This window comes from Chiloscyllium plagiosum, chromosome 39 (genome assembly GCF_004010195.1).
Source record: "Chiloscyllium plagiosum isolate BGI_BamShark_2017 chromosome 39, ASM401019v2, whole genome shotgun sequence".
Taxonomy (NCBI): domain Eukaryota; kingdom Metazoa; phylum Chordata; class Chondrichthyes; order Orectolobiformes; family Hemiscylliidae; genus Chiloscyllium; species Chiloscyllium plagiosum.
The window spans coordinates 2875342-2900921 of NC_057748.1; the positions used below are offsets into that span (position 1 = coordinate 2875342).

At 46.7% G+C, this 25580-nt stretch overlaps 1 protein-coding gene across 4 annotated transcripts in view; it reads right to left on the reverse strand.

The window, feature by feature from the left end:
- The window catches only part of cacna1ia (calcium voltage-gated channel subunit alpha1 Ia), a 186398-nt gene that overhangs the window by 119117 nt on the left and 41701 nt on the right, over window positions 1–25580 (reverse strand). For all 4 annotated transcript variants that reach the window (XM_043679497.1, XM_043679498.1, XM_043679496.1 and 1 more), the window contains exons 5-8: window positions 21114–21429; window positions 18173–18265; window positions 11003–11294; window positions 7831–8201 (exon numbers count right to left, since the gene is read on the reverse strand). In XM_043679497.1, coding sequence (XP_043535432.1) covers window positions 7831–8201; window positions 11003–11294; window positions 18173–18265; window positions 21114–21429 — 1072 coding nt within the window. The remainder of the gene's footprint in view (window positions 1–7830; window positions 8202–11002; window positions 11295–18172; window positions 18266–21113; window positions 21430–25580) is intronic.

Consider the following 25580-nt stretch of genomic DNA (forward strand, 5'->3'; position numbering starts at 1 on the left):
CGTGAGATCTAACCTTGCTAATCAGTCTCCCATGGGGAACCTTGTCGAACGCCTTACTGAAATCCATATAGATCACATCTACTGCTCTGCTCTCATCAATCCTCTTTGTTACTTCTTCAAAAAACTCAATCAAGTTTGTGAGACATGATTTCCCATGCACAAAGCCATGCTGACTATCCCGAATCAGTTCTTGCCTTTCCAAATACATGTAAATCCTGTTCCTCAGGATTCCCTCCAACAACTTGCCCACTACCGAGATCAGGCTCACTGGTCTATAGTTCCCTGGCTTGTCTTTACCGCCTTCTTAAACAGTGGCACCACGTTGCCAACCTCCAGTCTTCTGGCACCTCACCTGTGACTATTGATGATACAAATATTTCAGCAAGAGGCCCAGCAATCACTTCTCTAGCTTCCCACAGAGTTCTCAGGTACACCTGATTTTCCTGGGGATTTATCCACCTTTATGCGTTTCAAGACATCCAGCACTTCCTCCTCTGTAATGTGGACATTTTGCACGATGTCACCATTTATTTCCCTACATCTTCCATATCCTTTTCCACAGTAAATACTGATGCAAAGTACTCATTTAGTACCTCCCCCATTTTCTGCGGCTCCACACAAAGGCCGCCTTGCTGATGTTTGAGGGGCCCTATTCTCTCCCTTTTGTCCTTAATGTGTTTGTAAAACCCGTTTGGAATCTCCTAAAATCTATTTGCCAAAGCTATCTCATGTCCCCGTTTTGCCCTCCTGATTTCCCTCTTAAGCATACTCCTACTTCCTTTATACTCTTCTAAGGATTCACTCGATCAATCCTGTCTATAGCTGACATATGCTTCCTTCTTTTTCTTAACCCAAACCTTCAATTTCTTTAGTCATCCAGCATTCCCTTTACCTACCAGCCTTACCTTTCACCCTGACAGGAATATACTTTCTCTAGATTCTCGTTATCTCATTTCTGAAGGCTTCCCATTTTCCAGCCATCCCTTTACCTGCGAACATCTGCCTCCAATCAGCTTTCGAATGTTCTTGCCTAATACCGTCAAAATTGGGCTTTCTCCAATTTAGAACTTCAATTTTTAGATCTGGTCTATCCTTTTCCACTATTTTAAAATGAATAGAATTATGGTCTCTGGCCCCAAAGTGCTCCAACACTGACACCTCAGTTACCTGCCCTGTCTTATTTTCCAAGAGTAGGTCAAGTTTTGCACCTTCTCTAGTAGGTACATCCACTCCACATACTGAATCAGAAAATTGTCTTGTATGCACTTAACAAATTCCTCTCCATCTAAACCCTTCTCTTCTCAAGACTGCTAGAAATTAGTGAACACAGCCCAATCCATCGGACAAATCAACTCCCAACCAATGACTCCATCTACACTTCCCACAGCAACATCCTCAAAGGCCCCTCCCATCCCGGTTATAATCTCTTCCAACCTCTACCGTCAGGCATAAGATACAAAAGCTTAAACACACCTCCCAACATGTTCAATAGGAGCTGCTTCCCCACTGGTATTAGACTTCTGAATGGACCTCTCAAACTTTAAATTTAATGCTGATCTCACTCTCTGTGCACCTCCTATACAGCTGCAATATTGTATTCCTGGCTCTGTTCTCCTACCCTAATGCACTTTGTATCTGCCTGCACTTCACACAAAACAAAACTGTTCACTGTACCTAGGTGCATGAGACAATAAAACATCAAATTATATCAAAGAGATACTCCATCCAGTTATTGCTTACTCCTGCTGCCAGTGGCAGCTCAGCTGTGGCTGAAAATTGAGCAGCAGACTTGATAATTTGCTTAATCTCCTGGGAGGCCCCTTGAACTGATCAAAAGCTTTGTTCCCTGTCAGCTAACACAAACTTAGTCACATCACCTGAAAACAGACACTGATTGAGAATGTCAATCTCATCTTTGTCTGGTCTCAGACTCTCTCCATCCCTTTCCCAAATTACGACAGTGGCTACACTTCAAAAGCAGCTTGTTAGCCGTAAAATGTTTCAAGCAACGCTGGAATAAAGGAAACAAAAATAAATGCAAGTATTTAGATGTAAGTAATTCTTTCTTTCGCCTCCTCCAACCTTCCGACCCTCTCAGATCTCTGAGCTCCTCCAGTTCTATTCTGCTGTGTTTTTCTGACTTCCATCACACCACAAGGATTGGCTGAGCCTTCAGCTGCTTTAGCCTTGAGCTCTGGAGTTGCCTCTCGAAATCCCCTGACATTCATGCCAGAGGCAACAAAGGTGATGGACAGAGGTATGTCGATGGATGTTGTTTATATGGACTTCCAGAAGGTTTTTGATAAAGTCCCACCCATCAGATTGTAAACTAAGGTGGAAGACCATGGAATTGAGCCAAATGACCAAGATGGAGAAGAAATTGGCTCAGTGGCAGGGAACAGAGTGTTAGAATAATGGGTAAGTACTCAAACTGGCAGGACATGACTAATGGCGTCCCACAGGGATGGTTACCGGGGCCTCAATGGTCATTAACGACTTGGATAAAGGCATAAAAAAATCAAATACTCAAATTTGCAGGTGACAGAAATTTGGGCAGCATTGCAAACAGTACTAACGACAACATACTACTACAACAGGACGCTGATGGATTAAGTGCACGGGCAACAGATGGACCTTAAGACAAGCAAGTGTGAGGTTATCCATTTTGGATGGAAATCGGAGAGATCGGGGTTTAGCTCAGATGGCATAAAATTAAGTACAGTGGATATCCAATGGGATCTGGGGGCTCAGTGCATTGCTCTTTAAAATGCCACCAACAGGTGCAGGAGATAGTCAAGAGGCCACTGGAATGCTGCCTTTCCTATCTGAAGGGCTGGTGTCCAGGGCCATTTGTGCTGCCGTTATACAACACCCTGGTTAGACTCCACTTGGCACAAGGTGAGCAGATCTGGGCACCGAGCCTTAGGAAGGATGTTGTGGCCCTGGAGGGAGTTCATCGCAGGTTTACACAGGACTTCAGGGGTTGAGTTGTGAGGAGAGATTAGACAAACTAGGCCTTTATTCTTTAGAATTTGGAAGGTTAAAGGGTGATCTAATTGAGGGTTTCAGGGAATTAACAGGTAAGGATAAGACAAACTATTCCTACTAGTTTGAAAATTCTAGAACCAGAGGACACAGTCTATGTATTAGGGCCAGGCTATACAAGAGGGTTGTTAGAAAGCAGTTCTAACGCAAAGAGTAGTGGAGGTTTGGAACTCTCTTCCTCCAATAGCGGTTGATGCTAATTCAGTTCTTAAATTTAAATCCGAGATAGACTAATATTTATTAAGCAAGGGATCAAGGGAAATATGTTCAAGGCAGGCAAATAGAGTTAGGTCAAAGATCAGCCATGGTGGGAGCAAGCTCGAGGGGCTGAATGGCCTCCTCCTGTTCCTATGTTCCAATGTTCCAGCACCAGCCTGTCTGCCTGGATATCTTCTTATTTGGCTCAGTCTGAAATTGAATAATGTTGCTGTGCGATTTCTTGAAATCATCCCACTATGTTAAAACTGCTGTGTAAATGCAAATGTTTATTGTTGCAGGACATTATCAATGAGGATGTTATGCAAAGCTGGTTAGAATGCAATGATTGCTGATTGTGGATTGATCTTTAATACCATGTTGCTCCACCTCAAATTTAATATCAGCTCCAAACTACTTATAATAAATGGAGCAGTCTCTCCACTCACATTACAGGCAGGAACTGAAATCATTATCGCCCACGTTAATTGCTGCCCTCTTTCCTCTTAACACGCTCCTCCATTTACTCTCAATCTTTGCTGAAACAATCTATGACTCTTCTTCACAATCAGGAACAAGTGGAGCTCGCACAGTTTCATTCTTGTGTTGAGAACATGAACACAATTGACTGCAGTCTATAGCAGATACGACGTGACCCCCGAGGAGAGAGTTCCTCTCTTTTCCAGTGTCGGGTGAGTGGAGGCACTTTTCTAAGCTTTTAGGACCCTGCATCCAGGCCATTCGGACCATCAAGCCTGACCTACCATTCAATATGATCAAGGCTGGTTGAACACTTTTTGACTCAGCCATCCCCATAACCCTGGACACCACGGGAAATCAGATACCAATCTCTGCTTCAAATGTACCCAAAGACTGAACTTCCGAGGCCCTCGGTGGTAGAGAATTCCAAAGGAGCACGACTCTCTGAGTGAAATCATTTCACCTCATTGAAGTGACATGCCTGCATTTTGACATTGTATCTGATGGTCCTAGACTCTCCACCCATTGGAAACATCACATACCACCACCTACCCTGTCTATCCCTTTAAGTATTTCGTAAGTTCTCATTCCATTCTTTGGAACAATCTATCTCAGAACCCGAAGGCCTCACGCTGCTGGGACCTGGGACAATGTGATCAGAAATACCATCAGAGGCAGCAGGTATTCACATCTGTGTCCACTCAATCCTCAACTTCCTCAGCTTGGTCTGGCTGCTGGATGGTTGAGAGAAGCTCAAACAGATGTTGGCTGATGATTGGGAGGTTTGGACGGCACGGTGGCTCAGTGCTGTCTGTGTGGCGTTTACACATTCTCCCCGACTAACCCCCACTGCTCCCACACTCACAATCACTGCCTCCCTCCACCTTCCCCACCCCTACCCTTCCATCATCAACTCTCACCCCGACTAACCCCCACTGCTCCCACCCTCACATTCAATGCCTCTCCCCACCTCCACACACACTCCTCCCCCACTGTACTGGTGATGAAAACAGTTCATGTTTAACCCTTGAGCCGATAAGGTGTAGTGCTGGAAAAGCACAGCAGGTCAAGCAGCAACTGAGGAGCAAGAGCAGAACCCTTCATCAGTAATGTGGAGGGGGAAGGGGGCTGTGAAATAAATAGGGGCAGGGTGGGGCTGGGGGTAAGTTAGGTGGAATGGCAATAGGTGGATGCAGGTAGGGGGTGATTGGGATTGGTCAGTGGGAAGGGTGGAAGATGGACAGGTAGGACAGCCAAAAGGAGAGGGGTGGAGTGGGAGGGATGAGGTGAGGAGGTGGGGAGATTTGGAAGCTGGTGAATTCTACATGTCCTTTAAACCCTCGAACTTCCTCATTCCAATGATCGGTGTCTTTGGGATTAGCCCTCCATCAGTTTGACCCCGAGAGGTGATTGGAGCAAAGGGAAACAATAAAGAAAGCTTGGATGATGTGGAACCCATTTCCAGGGAACCACCTCCTGTTTTCCTTAGGAATCAAAGTGTCTGAGAGGAGGGCTACCTCTGACGGAACAAAGGATGTTCCTCTCAGCAGGAGGTCTGGAAATGCAGGATTCACAGGTGAACAAGCTTAATTATATCAGTCTGGGTTATGGCCAGCAGCATGAGCTGATCAATATTGCTTCGCCAGGGTCACATCCTTCAAAAGGGGGTGTGTTGAGGAAACGCAGGGAGTGATCTCTCTGGGATTCACTTCACTTGCATTATCATCATTTTTAAAAATTACTCACTCACAGGATGAGGGTGTCGGTGGCTGGCCCAGCACTTATTGCCCGTCCATCTGGGACAGTTAAGAGTCAACCCCAACAGCTGTGGGTCTGGAGTCACTTGCAGGCCAGACCAGGTAAGGATGGCAGATTTCCGTCCCTAAAGGACATTAGTGAACCAGGTGGGGTCTTTTTGTTCCTGACAATCGACAATGGATTCATGGTCAAATCACACCATAATGTGGAGGACTTTTGAGCAAATTCTGAGGAAGGGTCATCAGATTCGAAAAGTTAACTCTGATTTCTCTCCACATTTGCATCCAGAACTGGCTGGGCTTTTCCAGAAATTTCTGTTTTTGTTTTACAAAGGTACCTGAACAGCCAGAGATACCAGTCACGGCCCAGGGGGTTTGTAAGAGAGTGATATCTGTCATGGCCAAATGGGGTTGTAAGGGAGTGATAACAGTCATGGCCCAATGGGGTTGTAAGGGAGTGATATCAGTCATGACCCAATGGGGTTGTAAGGGAGTGATAACAGTCACGGCCCAATGGGGCTGTAAGGGAGTGATATCAGTCACGGCCCAATGGGGGTGTAAGGGAGTGATACCAGTCATGACCCAATGGGGTTGTAAGGGAGTGATACCAGCCATGGCCCAATGGGGTTGTAAGGAGTGATACCAGCCATGGCCCAATGGGGATGTAAGGGAGTGATATCAGTCACGGCCCAATGGGGTTGTAAGGGAGTGATACCAGCCATGGCCCAATGGGGTTGTAAGGGAGTGATATCAGTCACGACCCAATGGGGATGTAAGGGAGTGATATCAGTCACGGCCCAATGGGGTTGTAAGAGAGTGATATCAGTCACGGCCCAATGGGGTTGTAAGGCAGAGATTGATGGGTTTGGAAGCTTCTGTCACTCCTCAGCACCATAGAGAAGCTAAACCCAACTAAAACACTCTTCTGGCCCTCCTGGAGATCAGCAAGTTTGTAGATGACACCAAAATTGGTGGATAGTGAACAGCGAGGAAGGTTATCTAAGATGACAAAGAGATCTTGATCAATTGGATCAGTGGGCTGAAGAGTGGCAGAATGTGCTTAAAAGACATTTGGACATGTTCATGAATAGGAAAGGTTCAGAGTGAGGTGGCCCAAATTCAGGCAGGTGGGACTGGTTTAATTTGGGACATGGTCAGCATGGACCTTTTTTCTCAAGCTAGGATTTCTTTCTTTAGAGCGTAGGAGGCTGACAAGGGACCTTACAGAAGTGTACAAGATCATGAGAGATATGGATAGGATGAATGCACACATTCTTTTTCCCAGGGTTGGGGAGTTGAGGACTAGGGGGCATCAGTTTAAGGTTAGAGGGGAAAGAATAACAGGGAACTCGAGGGGCAACTTTTTTTACACAGAGGGTGGTACGCATATAGAATGAGCTGCCAGTGGAAGTGGTTGAGGCGGGTACATTAACAACATTTAAAAGGCACTTGGACAAATACATGGATCGGAAAAGTTTAGAGGAATATGGGTCAAATGCAGGAAAACAGGGTGAGCAAGGATGGACATTTTGGTCAGCATGGACCAGTTTGGGCCAAAGATACTGACCACGTACTGCAGGACTCTCTGACTGGTTGGACGGAAGAGCCTGTATGATTCTGTGACTTTACTGAGGGAGTGCTGCACTGTCAGAGGCACTGCTTTTCAGATGAGATGTGAAACTGATGCTTTCAGCTGATCGCTCAGATAGATATAAAAGATCCTGTGGCTAGTATTACATTAGAGAGCAGGGAATGTTCTCCCCAAACTCCTGAGCGCTATTTAAACCCTTGTCCTACAGTGGTGTTAAAAAACCAGGTCAGCAGCTCATTTCAGTTTGTCGGAGCTGACTGTGTACAAATTGGCTGCCATGTTTTCCGTTGCAAACAGTCACTGCAAGTCAAAGAAAGCACGTCATTGGTTATAGAATATGCTGAAGTTGCTAACGTAGCTATATAAAGAGAAACCTCTTTCAGCTTCTCCCATTGATCCCACTCTAAGGGGCTATCACCTTCTCAGTGACAAAGGGGGAGAGGTCCCCTCAGAGATCGAGGAGGTTAATCCTGTTTCCTCATTTCTAAGGGTGGAAGGTTCGACATTTCTCTCAGACAAATGAGCACCAACCCAAACCTGAACTCGAGAATTGCTGTTATATCCTTGCTGTTACATCCCCTCAGCGAGTGTATTTGAAACAAGAGTATCTCCTCAGGTGTAGCACCTGGTTCCTCCACCTGCCGCTAGACACATGTTGCCATTTTGCTCACTATAACTGCTGGCTCGGCCTACCTGCTTCAGTAAATCACTTCACGTTTTATTTAAGCAACAGCCTAGTCAGACACGTCATTAAGACTGTACCTGTTCGTGGTGCTCAATCCCCATGCTAATAGTGTTGATGAGAATTGCCATCATGATGCCTCGGTTGAAATATTTGCTCTCCACGATATTTGTCAACTTGCCACGCATTTCGCTCCACAATTCAACACACCAGCCTGGCTCCTGTTCCGACCTCACTGTCCCCTTCCTTTTTAACTCTGCCTGTTTGTCCGTCCCCAGCTCACGACCCGATCCGGCCTCAGGCTCAATCGGGTCTGAGGCTTTGGCTCCTGTGGTCAGTTCGACGCTGTTGCATTGTGGGCAGTGGCTAGGGTCAGAGGTCAGGCTCAGGGCAATGGGCTGCACGATTGCATGTGGGCTGTAATCCAGGTTGTCCATCACGGGGTAGTGTCCTGAAAAATGAAAGAGGTGCCAGTGATGAAGAAATGTGGAAACAGGAGTAGGTCATTTGGCCCTTTGAGCCTGCCCCCCCATTCAATATGATCATGGCTGATCATCCAACTCAATCCCCTGTTCCTGCTTTCTCCCCCGTGCCCTTTGATCCCTTTAGCCCGAAGAGCTATATCTAACTCCTTCTTGAAAACCTTAAATACTTTGGCCTCAACTTCTTTCTGTGACAGAGAATTCCCCAGGCTCCCCACTCTCTGGGTGAAGACATTTCTCCTCATCTCAGTCCCAATGGCCTACCCCATATCCTCAGACTGTAACCCCTTAGTACTGGATTCCCTGGTCAGTAGGAACATCCTTCCTGTGCTTACTCTGTCTTGTCCTGTTAGAATTTTGAGAAACTCCTATAAATGACCTCCTCCCTTGTTCTTCTGAACTTCAGTAATTATAATCATAGAGTCACACAGCACAAAAACAGACCCTTCGGCCCAACCAGTCCACACTGAACATAATCCCAAACTAAACCAGTCCCACCTGCCTGCTCCTGGCCCATATCCCTCCAAACCTTTCCTATTCATTACTTATCCAAGTGTCTTTTAAATGTTGTAATCATACCCACATCCACCACTTCCTCAGGAAGTTCATTCCACATGTGAGCTCCCCTCTGTGTAAAGAATTTGCCTCACATTGTTTTTTAATTCTCTCTCCTCTCACCTTAAAAATGCACCCTTTAGACTAAAATCCTCCACCTTGGGGAAAGACACCTGCCATTAACTCTATCAATATCCCTCATTATTTTATAAACCTCTATAAGGTCACCCCTCACCCTCCTACACTCCAGTGAAGAAAGTCCCAGCCTTTATCTATAACTCAAACTTTCCATACCCAGCAACATCCTGGCAAATCTATTCTGAACCCTCTGTAGCCAATCTCTGAGACAGTCAATGTTTTGAATCCGATTTGACTCTTCCTCAGAAGTTAGAATTAGAACCCCTACAGTGTTGGAACAGACTCTTCAGCCCAACAAGTCCACACCGACCCTCTGAAGAGCAACCCATCTAGACCCCACTCCCACACCCCACCTTTACCCCTGACTAATGCACATTACACTATGTGCAATTTCCCATGGGCCAATTCACCTAACCTGTTCATCTTTGGACTATGGGAGGAAACTCACACAGACACTGGGGGGAACGTGCGAACTCTAGTCAGACAGTCACCCGCGGTTGGAATCGAACGCACGTCCCTGGTGCTGTGAGGCAGCAGTGCTAACCACTGAGCCACTGTGCCCCCCCCCGCCCGTGGCTCAGATGTTTAAGGGTTTCTGGTAAATCCATTTCTTTCATGGAGCATGTTCCAGATCATAATTTGAAATGATTCTCTCGGAAATGATTCTCCAGTTGAATCCCATTCCTCTACCCCACACTCTCTCCATCTCCTTTGGCCTTTGATCCCTCCATCGAACCAGTGAAGGGCTTTTTGTATCTAAACTTGGCTTTAGTTTAGTCACTGTTCAACAAATAACTCTCTGTCCCTCACACTTTCAATTTCAGAATTTTAACAAGTCACCTCTGAGACTACAGAATGAGGTGACATGTATTGAATCTGCTATTTCAAATGATACAAATGCATCTCCATCGGCAACAGATAACCAAACCACTTTGGCTAAATTTGGAAAAGTGGCATCTGCAGGAATCCCAGGCCTGACTGATGAACCAACCTAGTTCCACACAAGAGATTTATTGTCAGAAAATGTTACACTTCATAAATATTCTATGGCCTGTTATTTCAAAAGAACATCAGTGGAAAAAGACAATGAATAGTTGAGTTGTTTGCTGAAACAAGGCTATTTTTACACAGCAGCCATCAGACAGGCAGCTCCCGTCCACGCATTAGAATTTGACTGTACAGTTGCTTGATCTTTCTGGTGCTAAATGGCCTCTTGTGGTGTCAGTAGATTTCAATATCACCAGCTCTTGATTCTGAGACAATGCAAAGGTTCAGGAGATGCTCCACAGACATCAGCACATTATCGAGGGTGACACTCATTGAGGGAGTGCTGCATTGTTGTGGAGGGTCAGTGCTGAGGAAGTTCCGCACTGTCGGAGGGTCAGTGCTGAGGAAGTTCCGCACTGTCGGAGGGTCAGCGCTGAGGGAGTGCCGCACTGTCGGAGGTCTGTGTTGAGGGAGTGCTGCACTGTCGGAGGGTCAGTACTGAGAGAGTGCTGCACTGTCGGAGGGTCAGTGTTGAGGGAGTGCCGCACTGTTGGAGGATCAGTGCTGAGAGAGTGCCGCATTGTCAAAGGTCAGTACTGCGGGAGTGCTGCACTGTCAGAGGATCAGTATTGAGGGAGTGCCGCACTGTTGGACGGCCAGTGCTGAGGGAGAGCTGCACTGTTGGATGGCCAGTGCTGAGGGAGTACCGCACTGTCAGAGGGTCAATGCTGAGGAAGTGCTACAATCTCAGCCCCCTGTTGTGGGGAAATGTAATGGTAGAACAATCATTTGAACATGGACACTCTATTTTGAAGTCAATGCTGAATCCTTCTCAATATCAGTAAAGAGTAGGTGGTCTGATCCATTTATCTGTTTGTATTAGTGGGATCTTTCTGAGTGCAAACACCTGCAGTATCACAGTGAAGGCTATCCTTGCTGTAAAGTGATTTGGGACATGCCCAGAGATTGTTTCGTGGTGAGGAGTGTTTACTGCTGTCTGAGCAGACTGATGCGCCTTCACGTTACTGTTTTACTTGTTAAACAACTCTCCCCCCACAACACCCCACTCCAGCCCAATCACATCACCTACCACACTCCTTCTGGCAAACCCCGACACTGGACGCTCCTCGGTTGCCTTGGCAACGGCTGTGGAAGCTGGTGTAAAGGCCTAGTGTGCGGCGACGGGCCTTGCGCAGGATGTGACAGACGTACTGGAAGATCTCCTCGTAACAGTCCCCTGGCTCGGCGAAACTTGCCACCGTGCTGGACGAGAGGTAGAGTGCCCGCTGCTCCTGCATCAGCTGGTGCTCCCGCTGCTTCGTCTCCGAGAACTGCGTTGCTATGACAACCAGGCACAGGTTGATCATGAAGAACGAACCTACCTGAGGAAGAGAAGGGCAAGAGACGCCAATGGGGTATCCCCCAGCAACTGTCTCCAAGAGCACATAGAAACATCGAAGAGGAGCAGGAGGTTGCCGTTCAGCCCTTCAAGCCTGCCCCACCATTCATCCCGATCATGGCTGATCGTCCAACTCAATAGCCTAATCCCACTTTCTCCCCATAACCTTTGATCCCATTTGCCCCAAGTGCTATATCTAGCCGCCTCTTGAATACACATCAATTGGTAAGTCTGGAACTAAAAGCTTTATACAGTGATGTTGACCATGACAACCAAGATTGACAAGGCCAGCAGTAGTCCTGGAACTAAGTAGCTTTCTCCTCGGGCCATTCAAAGGACGGCTGAGAGTCAAACAATTGTTGTCAAAACCCATCTGGGTCACTAATGCCATCTCGGGAAGGAAATCTGCCATCCTTACCTGGTCTGGCCTATATATGACTCCAGGCCACAGCAGCATAGTTAATTCTTAACTGTCCTCTGGGCATTCTCAGATGAGCAATAGATAATGGCCTTGCCAGTGCTGCCCACATTCCATGTACAAATTTTTTAAAAATCTGTCTGGCTCATTAACATTGTTTAGGGAAGGAAATCTGCCATCCTTATGCAGTCCAGCCTACATGTGACTCCAGACCCACAGCAATGTGGATGACTCTCAGCTGCCCTCTGAAATGAACTGGGAGACAGTGGGGTCTGCAGCTGCTGTGGGGTCTGCAGCTGCTGGAGATCAGAGTTGAGAGTGTGTTGTTGGAAAAGCACAGCAGGTCAGGCAGCATCTGAGGAGCAGGAAAATCGACGTTTCGGGCCAAAGACCTTCATCATCATCATTCCTGGCCCGAAATGTTGATTCTCCTGCTCCTCGGATGCTGCCTGACTTGCTGTTCTTTTCCAGCAATACACTCTTGACTCAGCCCTCTGAAGTGGCCAAGGAAGCCACTCAGTTCTGGGAACTATTGCTGGCTTTGCCAATGATGCCCACATCCCATGAAAGAAGTAGATAAAATTCACAGAACGATGGAGCACAGGAAGAGCTTGCTTATCAATCACCACTTGGCCCATTTTGACTCTGTTTTTTCTCTTTAAAAGAGCTCTCTGGATCGTCTCAATCTCTCCCCACAAACCTTCCTGCTTTGTGTCTTTGTCTGATTCCCCGTTGAAAGTTACAATTGAACCTGTCTCATCTGCACCAGCAACCTGCCAGCCTTGAAGGATCAACATTGAGTTTAACACTGGGACTAGAATAGACTAGCTAGATGAGTTTTCTGCCCAGTTTGAACATGATGGGCTGAAGGGCCTTTTTCTGTGCTGTACACCACCTTGATTCTATAATTCTCTAACAATCCAAGATCACAACTGCCCTTCCCATTTGCTCAGGCAATGGCTGCTGATATTAACTCAGCTGCTGCCAGTCACACCTCCTCCAGACTCACCCTTTGCTTCCTTTTTGGTCTCATCTGTTATTTGATTTCTGTAACTTCTTCCTCCTCCAACTTCTGAGATCTCTGCTGCCTCTTGGGCATTCCCAGTGATGTACCTTCTTATGTGTGGGCTGGAAGGTCTGAAATTCCTTCCCCAAATCCCTTTTTCCTCCTTCGAGATGCTCCTTATATTTATGTCTTTATAAATAAAATTTATATCAATGTTTTAGGTGAAGGGGTTGAAAGCACGGTGGCTACATTTGCAGATGACACAAAGATGGGTCGGAGCATATGTTGTGGATTGGAATCAGGAACGAGGCAGTCTGATGTCATAGAGTCAGAGAAATGTACAGCATGGAAACAGACCCTTCAGTCCAACTCGTCCATGCCGACCAGATATGCCAACCTAATCTAGTCTCATTTGCCAGCACTTGGCCCATATCCCTCCAAACCCTTCCTATTCAGACACCCATCCAGATGCCTTTTAAATGTTGCAATTGTACCAGCCCTGGAGAATAATGTGGGAAAATGTGAAGCTGTTCACTTTAGCAGGAAGAATAAAAAAAAGTTTACTTAATGTTAAATGACTACGCAATAGAGAACTGCTGCAGAATTCCAAAATGCAGAGGGATCTGGGTGTTTGAGCGTATGATTCACAAAATGTTGGTCTGCAGGTCCAGGCAGTGATAAAGAAAGTTAATAGGATGGAACATAGTACATGCAACAGTAGAGCACAGGAACAGGCCCTTCACCCCACAATATTGTGCCGAACATGACACCAAATTGAACCAATCCCTTCTGCCTGCCCTTGGTCCATACCCCTCTGTTCCTTGAAAATTCATGTGCTTATCTAAAAGTCCCTTAAAAACCTCTTAAACGGATGCTATCATTTATTACAGGAAGAATTCAATGCAAAATTAAGGAGATTATGCCTCAGTTAGACAGGGCAATGGGGAGACCACATCTCGAATAGTGTGTTCAGTTTTGGTTTGTATTTAAGCAAAAAGGTAAGTTAATTCGTTTAAAGGACCTTTACAAAATCGAAGGAATGTAATGAGCGGATTGTGTGAGGTATGAAAGGTTGGGTAGACTGTTCCCCTGGAGTTTAGCAGAATGTCCTGATTGAAGTCTATAAGAGCCTGAATGGTTTTGACAAGGTGGATGTAGACAGGATGGTTTCTCTGATTAGGTGAAAGTGAGGACTGCAGATGCTGGAGATCAGAGTCAAGATTAGAGTGGTGCTGGAAAAGCACAGCAGGTTGGAAGCCTCATTCCTGATGAAGGGCTCCTGCCCAAGGCGACGATTTCCCTGCTCCTCGGATGCTGCCTGGCCTGCTGTGCTTTTCCAGCGCCACTCAAATCTTGACTGTTTCCTCTGATTGCCCATAGTGTTAGGTGCAATAGTCAGGGGTAAATATAGAGTAGGGGAATGGGTCTGGGTGGGTTTCTCTTCGAAGGCTTGGTGTGGACTTGTTGGGCCAAATGGCCTGTTTCCTTACTGTGGGGAATCTAATCTAACATAAGGGGTCATCCTTTCAGGACAGAGGTAAGGAGGATTCTTTTGTCTCGGGGCTGGGGGGTTAAACAACTTTGGAACTCTCTGCCTCAGGAAGCCAAGGGGTGGGGTTGGTCATTTAATATTTTTAAGGTGGAGGCAAAAGACACTTACAAAATTTTACAGAAAGCATTCAATCCGGATGCATCATGGCTTGGTGCAGCCGTGCCCAGGACCATACAAAACTACACAGAGTTGTGAGCACAGCCCAGTCCATCACACAAACCAACCTCCCATCCATTAACTCCATCTATACTTCCTAGTGCCTCGGAAAGGTAGCCAATATCATCAAAGCTCCCTCCTACCTTGCTTATAATCTCCTCTAATCTCTTCCATCAGACAGAAGATGCAAAAGCCTAAACTTCAGATTCAAGAGCAGCTTCTTCCCTGCTGATATTAGGCTTCTGAATGGACCCCTCAAATTTCAAATTTAACGTTGACCTCGCTCTCTGTGCACCCTCTCTGCAGTCACATTGTGTTCCTCGCTGTGTTCAATCACTGTAATGCCCTTTGTATGGTTTGGTCAGCCTGTACAGCACGCAAAACCACATCAAAAAAATAGATTCTTGTTGGTCAGAGGGATCAAGGGTAACACAGGAATATGGGATTATTTTTAAAAATTTATTCACAGGATGAGGGCTAATCTAATCTAATCTAATCTAATCTAATCTAATCTAATCAAAAAATAGATTCTTGTTGGTCAGAGGGATCAAGGGTAACACAGGAATATGGGATTATTTTTAAAAATTTATTCACAGGATGAGGGCGTCACTGGCTAGGCCAGCATCTATCGCCCATCCCTAATTACCCAGGGGGCAGTTAAGAGTCAACCTCATTGCTGTAGGTCTGGAGTCATATGTAGCTGAAAATGTGTTGCTGGAAAAGCGCAGCAGGCCAGGCAGCATCCAAGGAGCAGGAGAATCGACGTTTCGGGCATAAGCCCTTCTTCAGGATTTCCTGAAGAAGGGGTTATGCCCGAAACGTCGATTCTCCTGCTCCTTGGATGCTGCCTGACCTGCTGCGCTTTTCCAGCAACACATATTTCAGCTCTGATCTCCAGCATCTGCAGTCCTCACTTTCTTCTTGGAGTCATATGTAGGCCAGACCAGGTAAGGATGGCAGTTTCCCTCCCTCTAGGACGTTAGAGACCCAGATGGGTTTTTCCAATAATTGGCAATGGATTCCTGATCATCAACCCTTAATTCCGGGTTTTTTATTGAATTCAAACTCCACCACGCCATGGGTGGGATTTGAACCCAGGTCCCCAGAACATTAACTGGGCTAACATAGCACTAATAACACTAGGCTATCATCTTATTGAATATTGGAGCAAGCTCGATAGGCCAAATGGTCTACTCCTGCTCCTACTTCATCTGTTTATCAGGATAAAGTCAGAGGTATGCAGTTATGGTTCTCAGGGCAGGGAGAACATACTGGGTCTGTCTCCTCTTGGAGCTAGCTGACCGGACGGCAGCCAGCTGTGACAGAGAATGTCTCGCCTTACTGGCAAGAGTTAAACCGGATGCCAGCAGCAACGTTCAGCTCTGAGCTGTGTGAATCCAAAATCCCGTGCCACGCACGCATTTCAGAGATCAGCGCAATGGTTGGAGAACGAAGAGGGGACAATGTTCTGTCAAGGTACAGCAGGATCAGGGGGGCGTTCAGGAGAAAAGTCTTCACCCATAGTACGGCAAGAATAGTGACTCACTACCACAGGCTGTGTTGAGATGAATAGCATTGATTTATTTCAGGGAAGGCTAGAAAAACACATGAGGGGCATGGAATAGAAGGATACAGAAACAGTGTGGGATCAAACTGGTTTGCAACATGAACACCAGCATTGAAGGGTTGGGCTGAATGACCTGTTAGAGTGTTACGAAATTCCATGGTATTAATTAGTAGCAAGATGAAGGAGCTAGCTATGTACACACAGCTGGGTAGTTTGTTGCCTGAAGCAACCCGTTTTGCATCTTCAGCAGTTTTGCAGCTGCTAAAGCTCTTCCCCAGATACCAGCGCTGTTTCACAGGATGATACACAGGCAGAGACAAGCTTCAGAGAAAAATCTCAAATTATGAAACTTGCTCAGCATCTGAGGGATCACCTTTCAACAAATCAGCTCATCGCTTTTCAAATGAGATTGGAGAGTAAGGTGCTTATCTGGGAGTACAGCTGGAAAGGGGATTGCTGATAAGGGATTGCTGAGAATCTTGTTGATGAACCAGAGAGAGAACAATAAAGTGCATGGAATTGTGTGTTTGCATGCGTGAGAGTGTGAACAAGTTTTTAAATGAGCAATGGGTGTGTGCATTTGTGTGCAAGAGTTTGAGTGTGTGTGGGTGAGAGTGACAATGTACAACCAGGTTTGCAAGTGAGTTTATGTGTACAATGAGTGAGTGTGAGCATGTGAGAATGAATGAGTATGCAAGTGAAGAAGTTTGAACAAATGTGCAAATGAGTAAGGGTGCGTGAGAGAATGAGTGGGTGTGAGATTGTTTTCAAAGGGGAGGTAAATGTGTACAAATGGTGTTAGATAGACAGTGTGTCAGTTTGGAGTATGTTAGTTTGGAGACTGTGTTAGTTTGGAGACTGTGTTAGTTTAGAGAGTGTGTTAGTTTGGAGACTGTGTTAGTTTAGAGAGTGTGTTAGTTTGGAGACTGTGTTAGTTTAGAGAGTGTGTTAGTTTGGAGACTGTGTTAGTTTAGAGAGTGTGTTAGTTTGGAGACTGTGTTAGTTTAGAGAGTGTGTTAGTTTGGAGACTGTGTTAGTTTAGAGAGTGTGTTAGTTTGGAGACTGTGTTAGTTTAGAGAGTGTGTTAGTTTGGAGACTGTGTTAGTTTAGAGAGTGTGTTAGTTTGGAGACTGTGTTAGTTTAGAGAGTGTGTTAGTTTGGAGACTGTGTTAGTTTAGAGAGTGTGTTAGTTTGGAGACTGTGTTAGTTTAGAGAGTGTGTTAGTTTGGAGACTGTGTTAGTTTAGAGAGTGTGTTAGTTTGGAGACTGTGTTAGTTTAGAGAGTGTGTTAGTTTGGAGACTGTGTTAGTTTAGAGAGTGTGTTAGTTTGGAGACTGTGTTAGTTTAGAGAGTGTGTTAGTTTGGAGACTGTGTTAGTTTAGAGAGTGTGTTAGTTTGGAGACTGTGTTAGTTTAGAGAGTGTGTTAGTTTGGAGACTGTGTTAGTTTAGAGAGTGTGTTAGTTTGGAGACTGTGTTAGTTTAGAGAGTGTGTTAGTTTGGAGACTGTGTTAGTTTAGAGAGTGTGTTAGTTTGGAGACTGTGTTAGTTTAGAGAGTGTGTTAGTTTGGAGACTGTGTTAGTTTAGAGAGTGTGTTAGTTTGGAGATTAGTTTGCAGAGTGTGTTAGTTTGCAGAGTGTGTTAGTTTGCAGAGTGTGTTGGCTTGGAGAGTGTGTTGGCTTGGAGAGTGTGTTTATTGGCAGAGTGCCAGTCCAGAAGAATAATGTTGTCTAGGACATTAGGGACAATACTCTTCCCCTCTCCCTGTTCTCTTTCAATTCCGGCCCCTCTGTGATTCTCTTCATCACACCTCACAGGATCTGTGCCTCCAACTGCCAGCTCCCCATGCTCTGGAACCCTTTCCATGAATCGCAGAATCTCGCTCTCTCTCTCCATAAAACTCTTGAACAAAGCTTTTGCCTCGGTTCCACCCATTCATTACGAAGCTCAGTGTGCCAGATTTGATTTGATAGCACTCCTGTGTGATGCCTTGGGCAACTTGGCCTGCCAGAGGTGTTTTATAAATGTGATTTGTTGTTGCTGGCGGTTAGAACTTTCTCCAGCCATCACAGCCGAGATGCAGAGGTGAAGCACGAACCAACAACAAAATTACTCAAAATAGACAGCGTTCCATAGCAGGAGACTTGTAGTAATCATACTTACGATAATAAGCAAGATGAAGTAAATGAAATTGTAGAAAGAGTGTGCATCCATTACATAGTACATGATCTCGACCCAGCCTTCCAGTGTTATAACCTGGCAAAGGAACATCAGACAAACCATTAGCTCCCAGCAAGAGCCCACCTACAATGACACACAGAACCAAGCTCTTCCTGATTCCAGCTGTGCTACAGACAGAAAGAGAGAGCAATATGGTGCAACTCTCACAGAGGCTGCAGTTTTACAGCAGGGTTGGCTCAGGGAAACATAGAGACCGGGAGAGGCATGGTATTGCAGATTCACCAGGCGCTATAGTTTAGCTTCACAACAGGGAAAAACACCAGGGAAGCTGCAAATAAAATGTTCCCCACCAGCCTGAGATATGTCAACAATGGCATCGAGAAGCAGAATGGCGACATGATGGAATAACGGACAGTCATTTCAGTTCTCAGTGCAAACATCGCTCGGTCTGATGAGCACAACATCAATTTGGGTGGCACGGTAGCTCAGTGATTAGCACTGCTGCCTCACGGCATCAGGGACCCAGGTTCAATTCCAGCCTCGGGCTACTGTCTATATGGAGTTTGCACATTCTCCCTGTTACTGCATGGGTTTCCTCCGGGTGCTCCGGTTTCCTCCCACAGTCCAAAGATGTGCTGGTTAGGGTGGATTGGCCATGAGAAATTGTTCATAGTGTGCAGGCTGGGTGGGTTAGCCATGGGAAATGCAGGGTTACAGGGATGGTGCTGGGTCTGGATGGGATGTTCTTCGTAGGTTCAGTGTGGACTCAATGGGCTGAATGGCCTGCTTCCACACTGATGAGGAGAAACCTCTTCACCCAGAGAGTGGTGGCTGTGTGGAATGCTCTGCCCCAGAGGGCAGTGGAGGCCCGGTCTCTGGATTCATTTAAGAAAGAGTTGGATAGGGCTCTCAAGGATTGTGGAATCAAGGGTTATGGAGATAAGGCAGAAGCAGGATACTGATTAAGGATGATCAGCCATGGTCATATTGAATGGTGGTGCAGGCTCGAAGGGCAGAATGGCCTACTCCTGCACCTAATGTCTATTGTAGAGATTCTATGAATTGAGATGGGGAAGACTGAGTATAGTGGTCCTGTCAGAGGACAAATACTCCAGAGGGTTAGCAGGAATTGGATACTCTGGGGACATTGGGTCATCTCTGAAAAAAGTCAGAGGTCACCCTGTTAGGGCAGAGGAAAATGATTTTCTCTCTTTGAGCATTTTGTGAGTTTCGAAGCAGGGTTATTGGTTATTTCCAAGGTGAAGGTGGAATGATTCTTCTTCAACAGGAAATCAATGGTTATCAGGGAACACATAATTCAAAACACAAACGAATCAGGAGTGATCTTACTGAATGGTCGACCAGTTAGAATGACCTATTTCTGCATTTAATTCACTTGGTTGTACATACAAGTTCAATTCCCACCGCGGGAAATGGTAAAACATGAATTCGATTATTAAATCTCAGGGATGGTGACTACATCAACCAACATCATTTGTGGTTAAAACACACCTTATGGAAGGAAATTTGCTGATGTTACCGGGCGTACAGTGAAAGTTCACAACAATGATCTCGGGGATGAAGGGATTGTCATATATGGGGCAGGTGAGGACTCTGGGTCTCTACTCAATTGAATTTAGAAGGATGAGGGGGGATTTGATTGAAACATACAGAATACTGAGATGGAAGTGGACAAGCAGGAGAGACTAGGACCCGAGGGCATAGCCTCAGAGTGAAGGGACAACTCTGTAGAACCAAGTTGAGGAGGAATTTTTTCAGTCAGAGGTTGGTGAATCAATGGAACTCCTTGCTGCAGAGAGCTGTGGTCATTGAGTGTGTTCAAGACAGAGATAGGTTCTTCATTAGTAACAGATCAAAAGAGAAGGCAGGAGATTGGGACTGAGAAACATTTCAGCCATGATTGAATGGCAGTGCAGACTCAATGGGCCAAATAGCCTAATTCTGCTTCTGTATATTATGGTCTGGCCTACATGCGGCTCCACACCCACAGCGGTATGGTTGACTTTTGAATAACTTCGAAGGACGATCAGAGATGGGCAACAAATGTTGGTAGTGCCAGAGATGCCCACACCTCATGAAAAGATGAAGAAAAATAACTGATGAGATGTTCAGATACCTCCAAAGGTGAAGGGTGAATGTTCCATATGGTATGGGTTATAGCTTTGGGAAATTCCCATTCGGGGGGGGAGCTCGGAGGATCATTGGTCCAGAATTAGCTGTTCCTCCCAAACCTGCTCCATCCATCATATTTTGTTACTCATGTTGCTTCTAAACATAAATCTCTTATAGAATAGAATATCATTTATTGTCACTTTATTTCTGTCTGACTGGAGCAGGATGATCTCCCTCAAGTATCAAAGAAGCAGTCTGTTGAACATTGAGTCATCAGGTATTATGGTTTCAATAGAAAGTCCTTCAGTTTTTAAAAAAAGATACTTGGATGAGCACTTGAAATATCATTATATTCAAGACTTTGGGCCAAGAGTTGGAAAGTAGGATTAGTGTAGATAGGATAGAACAGAATCAATGGGCCAAATGGTCTCTTCTGTGCTGTATGCTCTAATTGAGGGAAGGTTGAGACTTAGTTGTTGTAGAACCGTTCAGCAGGGAAACAGACCCTATGGCCCAACTAATTCATGCCGACTAGACATCCTAAATCAATCTAGTTTCATTTGCCAGCATTTGGCCCATATCCCACTAAATCCATCCTATTCATATACCCATCCAGATGTCTTTTAAATGTTGTCATTGCACCAGCCCCCACCACCTCATCTGGCAGCTCATTTTAAATAACTATTAATGACATTCTAAACCAGCAACATTGGAGGTGAACTCTAACCATTGGGCGGTCATTGACATGAGGGATTCATGACTGGACTCAGGTCAGACAGTAAACACATACCTGAAAGATCACAATCCATGCATAGCCAATGTTGTCAAAGTTGATGGCACCTTTGTGAGGGTTCCTGTCCCCAGTCTGGCACACTGTGTAATAACGGTTCCAATTGACACAGCCCCCTGTGACATTGAGCTCCTGTCCCAGAGCAGCGTAATAGTAATAGTCATCCTTGTCCAAGCAACACTCATGCCCATTGTCCCTCAAGGCTGGTATCTCATGGCAGCCCATGATCCCGTTGTCCCCAGACAGAGAGCAGATAAAGGGGGTTTCATCATCTTTCTCTGGATGATAGTACTGAGGCAGAGAGAGGCCATTGTACCTGTTAGCAAACAGAGACACAGTAAGAATACCTCTGCCTGCCCTCTTGTGGAATTGACAGTGCCTTAGGAGAGAGGATGTAGACACAGGAGGCCCGAGAGAGATTTGTCAGTGGGAAACAGCCATCATAACTGTCATCGGGTCAGGCAGGAACTGAGTATTACTGTAAAAAGGCACATTCTTGTTGAAGGTTTTCACCTTGAACTCATTAGGGCAATTTACAAAAACACCAATGTCAAGGGGAAGCAACATTTTACACTAGAGAATTGTCTTATATTGCATACTTAATCATCATTCTATCCTGTACAGTTTAAAACAGTTCTGCAAAATACTGACACTGAATCTTTTATGTCCAACAGAGAGGGTCATGAGATAAGGCCTCATCCCAAGATAACATCCCCAACAGTGTGGCACTCCCTCTGCACTGACCTTCCGACAGTGCGGTTCTCCCTCAGTACTGACCCTCCGACAGTGCGGCACTCCCTCAGCACTGACACTCTGACAGCACAGCACTCCCTGAGTACTGACCCTCTGGCGGTGCGGCACTCCCTCAGCACTAACCCTCCGACAGTGCGGCACTCCCTCAGCACTGACCCTCCGATAGTACGGCACTCCCTCAGCACTGACCCTCTAACAGTGCAGCACTCCCTCAGTACAGACTGTCCGACAGTGTGGCACTCCCTCAGCACTGACCCTCTGACAGTACAGCACTCCCTCAGTACTGACCCTCTGACAGTGTGGCACTGCCTCAGTACTGACCCTCCGACAGTGCGGCATTCCCTCAGCACTGACCCTCCGAGAGTGCGGCACTCCCTCAGTACAGACTGTCCGACAGTGCAGCACTCTCTCAGCACTGACTGTCCGACAGAGCGGCACTCCCTCAGCACTGACCCTCCAATAGTGCGGCACTTCCTCAGCACTGACCCTCCGACAGTGTGGCACTCCCTCAGCACTGACCCTCTGACAGTGTGGCACTCCCTCAGCACTGAACCTTCAAAAGTATGGCACTCTCTCAGCACTGACCATCCGACAGTACGACACTCACTCAGCACTAACCCTCTGACCGTGTGGCACTCCCTCAGCACTGACCCTCCAACAGTGCAACAATCCCTCAGTACTGACCGTCCAACACTCCCACAGTACTGACCATCCAACACTCCCACAGTACTGACCATACAACACTCCCTCAGAACTGACCATCCAACACTTCCACAGTACTGACCGTTCAACACTCCCTCAGTACTGACCATCCAACACTCCCTCAGTACTGACCGTCCAACACTCCCTCAGTACTGACTATCCAACACTTCCACAGTACTGACCATCCAACACTCCCTCAGTACTGACCGTCCAACACTCCCACAGTACTGACCATCCAACACTCCCACAGTACTGACCATCCAACACTCCCACAGTACTGACTATACAACATTCCCTCAGAACTGACCATCCAACACTTCCACAGTACTGACCATCCAACACTCCCTCAGTACTGACCGTCCAACACTCCCACAGTACTGACCATCCAACACTCCCTCAGTACTGACCATCCAACACTCCCACAGTACTGCCCATCCAACACTCCCACAGTACTGACTGTCCAACACTCCCACAGTACTGACCATCCAACACTCCCTCAGTACTGACCATCCAACACTCCCACAGTACTGACCATCCAACTCCCACAGTACTGACCGTCCAATACTCCCACAGTACTGACCATCCAACACTCCCACAGTACTGACCATCCAACACTCCCACAGTACTGACTGTCCAACACTCCCACAGTACTGACTGTCCAACACTCCCTCAGTACTGACCGTCCAAAACTCCCACAGTACTGACCATCCAACACTCCCTCAGTACTGACCATCCAACACTCCCACAGTACTGACTGTCCAACGCTCCCTCAGTACTGACTGTCCAACACTCCCACAGTACTGACCATCCAACACTCCCACAGTACTGACTGTCCAACACTCCCACAGTATTGACCATCCAACACTCCCTCAGTACTGACCGTCCAACACTGCCTCAGTACTGACCGTCCAACACTCCCACAGTACTGACCGTCCAACACTCCCACAGTACTGACCGTCCAACACTGCCTCAGTACTGACCATCCAACAATCCCTCAGTACTGACCATCCAATACTCCCACAGTACTGACCATCCAACACTCCCTCAGTACTGACCCTCCGACAGTGTGGCACTCCCTCAGTACAGACTGTCCGACAGTTCGGCACTCTCTCAGCACTGACCCTCTGACAGTCCGGCACTCTCTCAGCACTGACCCTCTGACTGTGTGGCACTCCCTCAGCACTGACCCTCCAACAGCGCAACAGTCCCTCAGTACTGACCATCCAACACTCCCACAGTACTGACCGTCCAACACTCCCTCAGTACTGACCCTCCGACAGTGCGGCACTCCCTCAGTACAGACTGTCCGACAGTGCGGCACTCCCTCAGCACTGACCCTCCAACAGCGCAACAGTCCCTCAGTACTGACCGTCCAACACTCCCTCAGTACTGAAACACTCCCACAGTATTGACCGTCCAACACTCCCTCAGTACTGACCGTCCAACACTCCCTCAGTACTGACCATACAACACTCCCTCAGAACTGACCATCCAGCACTTCCACAGTACTGACCGTTCAACACTCCCTCAGTACTGACCATCCAACACTCCCACAGTACTGACCATCCAACACTCCCACAGTACTGACCATCCAATACTCCCACAGGTACTGACCATCCAACACTCCCACAGTACTGACCATCCAACACTCCCACAGTACTGACCATCCAACACTCCCACAGTATTGACCGTCCAACACTCCCACAGTACTGACCGTCCAACACTCCCACAGTACTGACCATCCAACACTCCCTCAGTACTGACCATCCAACACTCCCACAGTACTGGCCGTCCAACACTCCCTCAGTACTGACCATCCAACACTCCCACAGTACTGACCATCCAACACTCCCTCAGTACTGTCCATCCAACACTCCCACAGTACTGACCGTCCAACACTCCCACAGTACTGCAGTGTGAGTGTCAGCCTGGGTCATGAGGTCTCTAGAATGAGACTCAAACCACAAAAGTCTAGTCTGGACGTGAGGGCACTAGCCACTGAGCCATTTGTCTCCTTCTCCCACCTGCTGAGGAAGTCGAGAGGACCAAGGACCAGAGGAATATCGATTGTACATTTTCCTGGGTTTCTATAATTTAGTTCCTCACCTGAGAGTGAGACGCCATCCTTTGAATTATTTACAGGCAGAATAATAGTCAAAGCAGCTGGCAATGTTCCAACAGTGAGCCAGTGAGTACATGAAGCCCCTGAGCATGCCCTGGCAAGATGAATAAATTACAATTGCAAATGACACAGCATTTGTGCAGTTCAGGCGTTGAGGCTAGCGGATTGCCAGTTCCCTAGCTCTGACTGACAGGGAAGCTGTCAAATTCCATCAGACTCGGTGTCAGCAGCAGGAATCTCAGAGCCGGGAAGGTGAGCTGCAATGCTGGGATCCTGCTGAATGCGCTCTCTTTCAACACTGACACATGAGCAAGAACTTACTGCTCCGATCTAGCCAAGGAAAAAAAAACCAAGGAAGATCAACCCTGACAATCAGTCGCCTGATTATGTCCCTCTCAGTCATGTTAACATGAACTGAACTGCCACTTCAGACAAACTGCATGTTGAACTTTATTAAACACAGCTCGAGGATTTGTTTTGTTAACTTGTTTCATCTGCAGTTACTCTGCAGGACCATGGACAGAGCTCTCCACGCTGGCTGTACAGCTGGCAGTGACTGCAGTACTCAGCAATACTCACACAGGCTACAGAGATAACACAAGTCCAAGGTCCTGGACTCCCAACAGGGATCCGGGCAGCCCCAGACTGTGAGAGCTGAAAGTGAATCAGGGCAGAGACAGACAGAAAGACAGAGACATAGAGAGAGAGAGAGAGACAGAGAAGAGAGAAAAACAGAGACAGGAAGAGATATAGAGAGGCACACACAGAGACACAGACAGAGGGTGAGACAGAGAAGAGAGAGAAAAACAGAGACAGGGAGAGAGGTACAGAGACACAGACAGAGAGGGACACACAGAAACACAGACAGAGAGGGACACACAAAAACACAG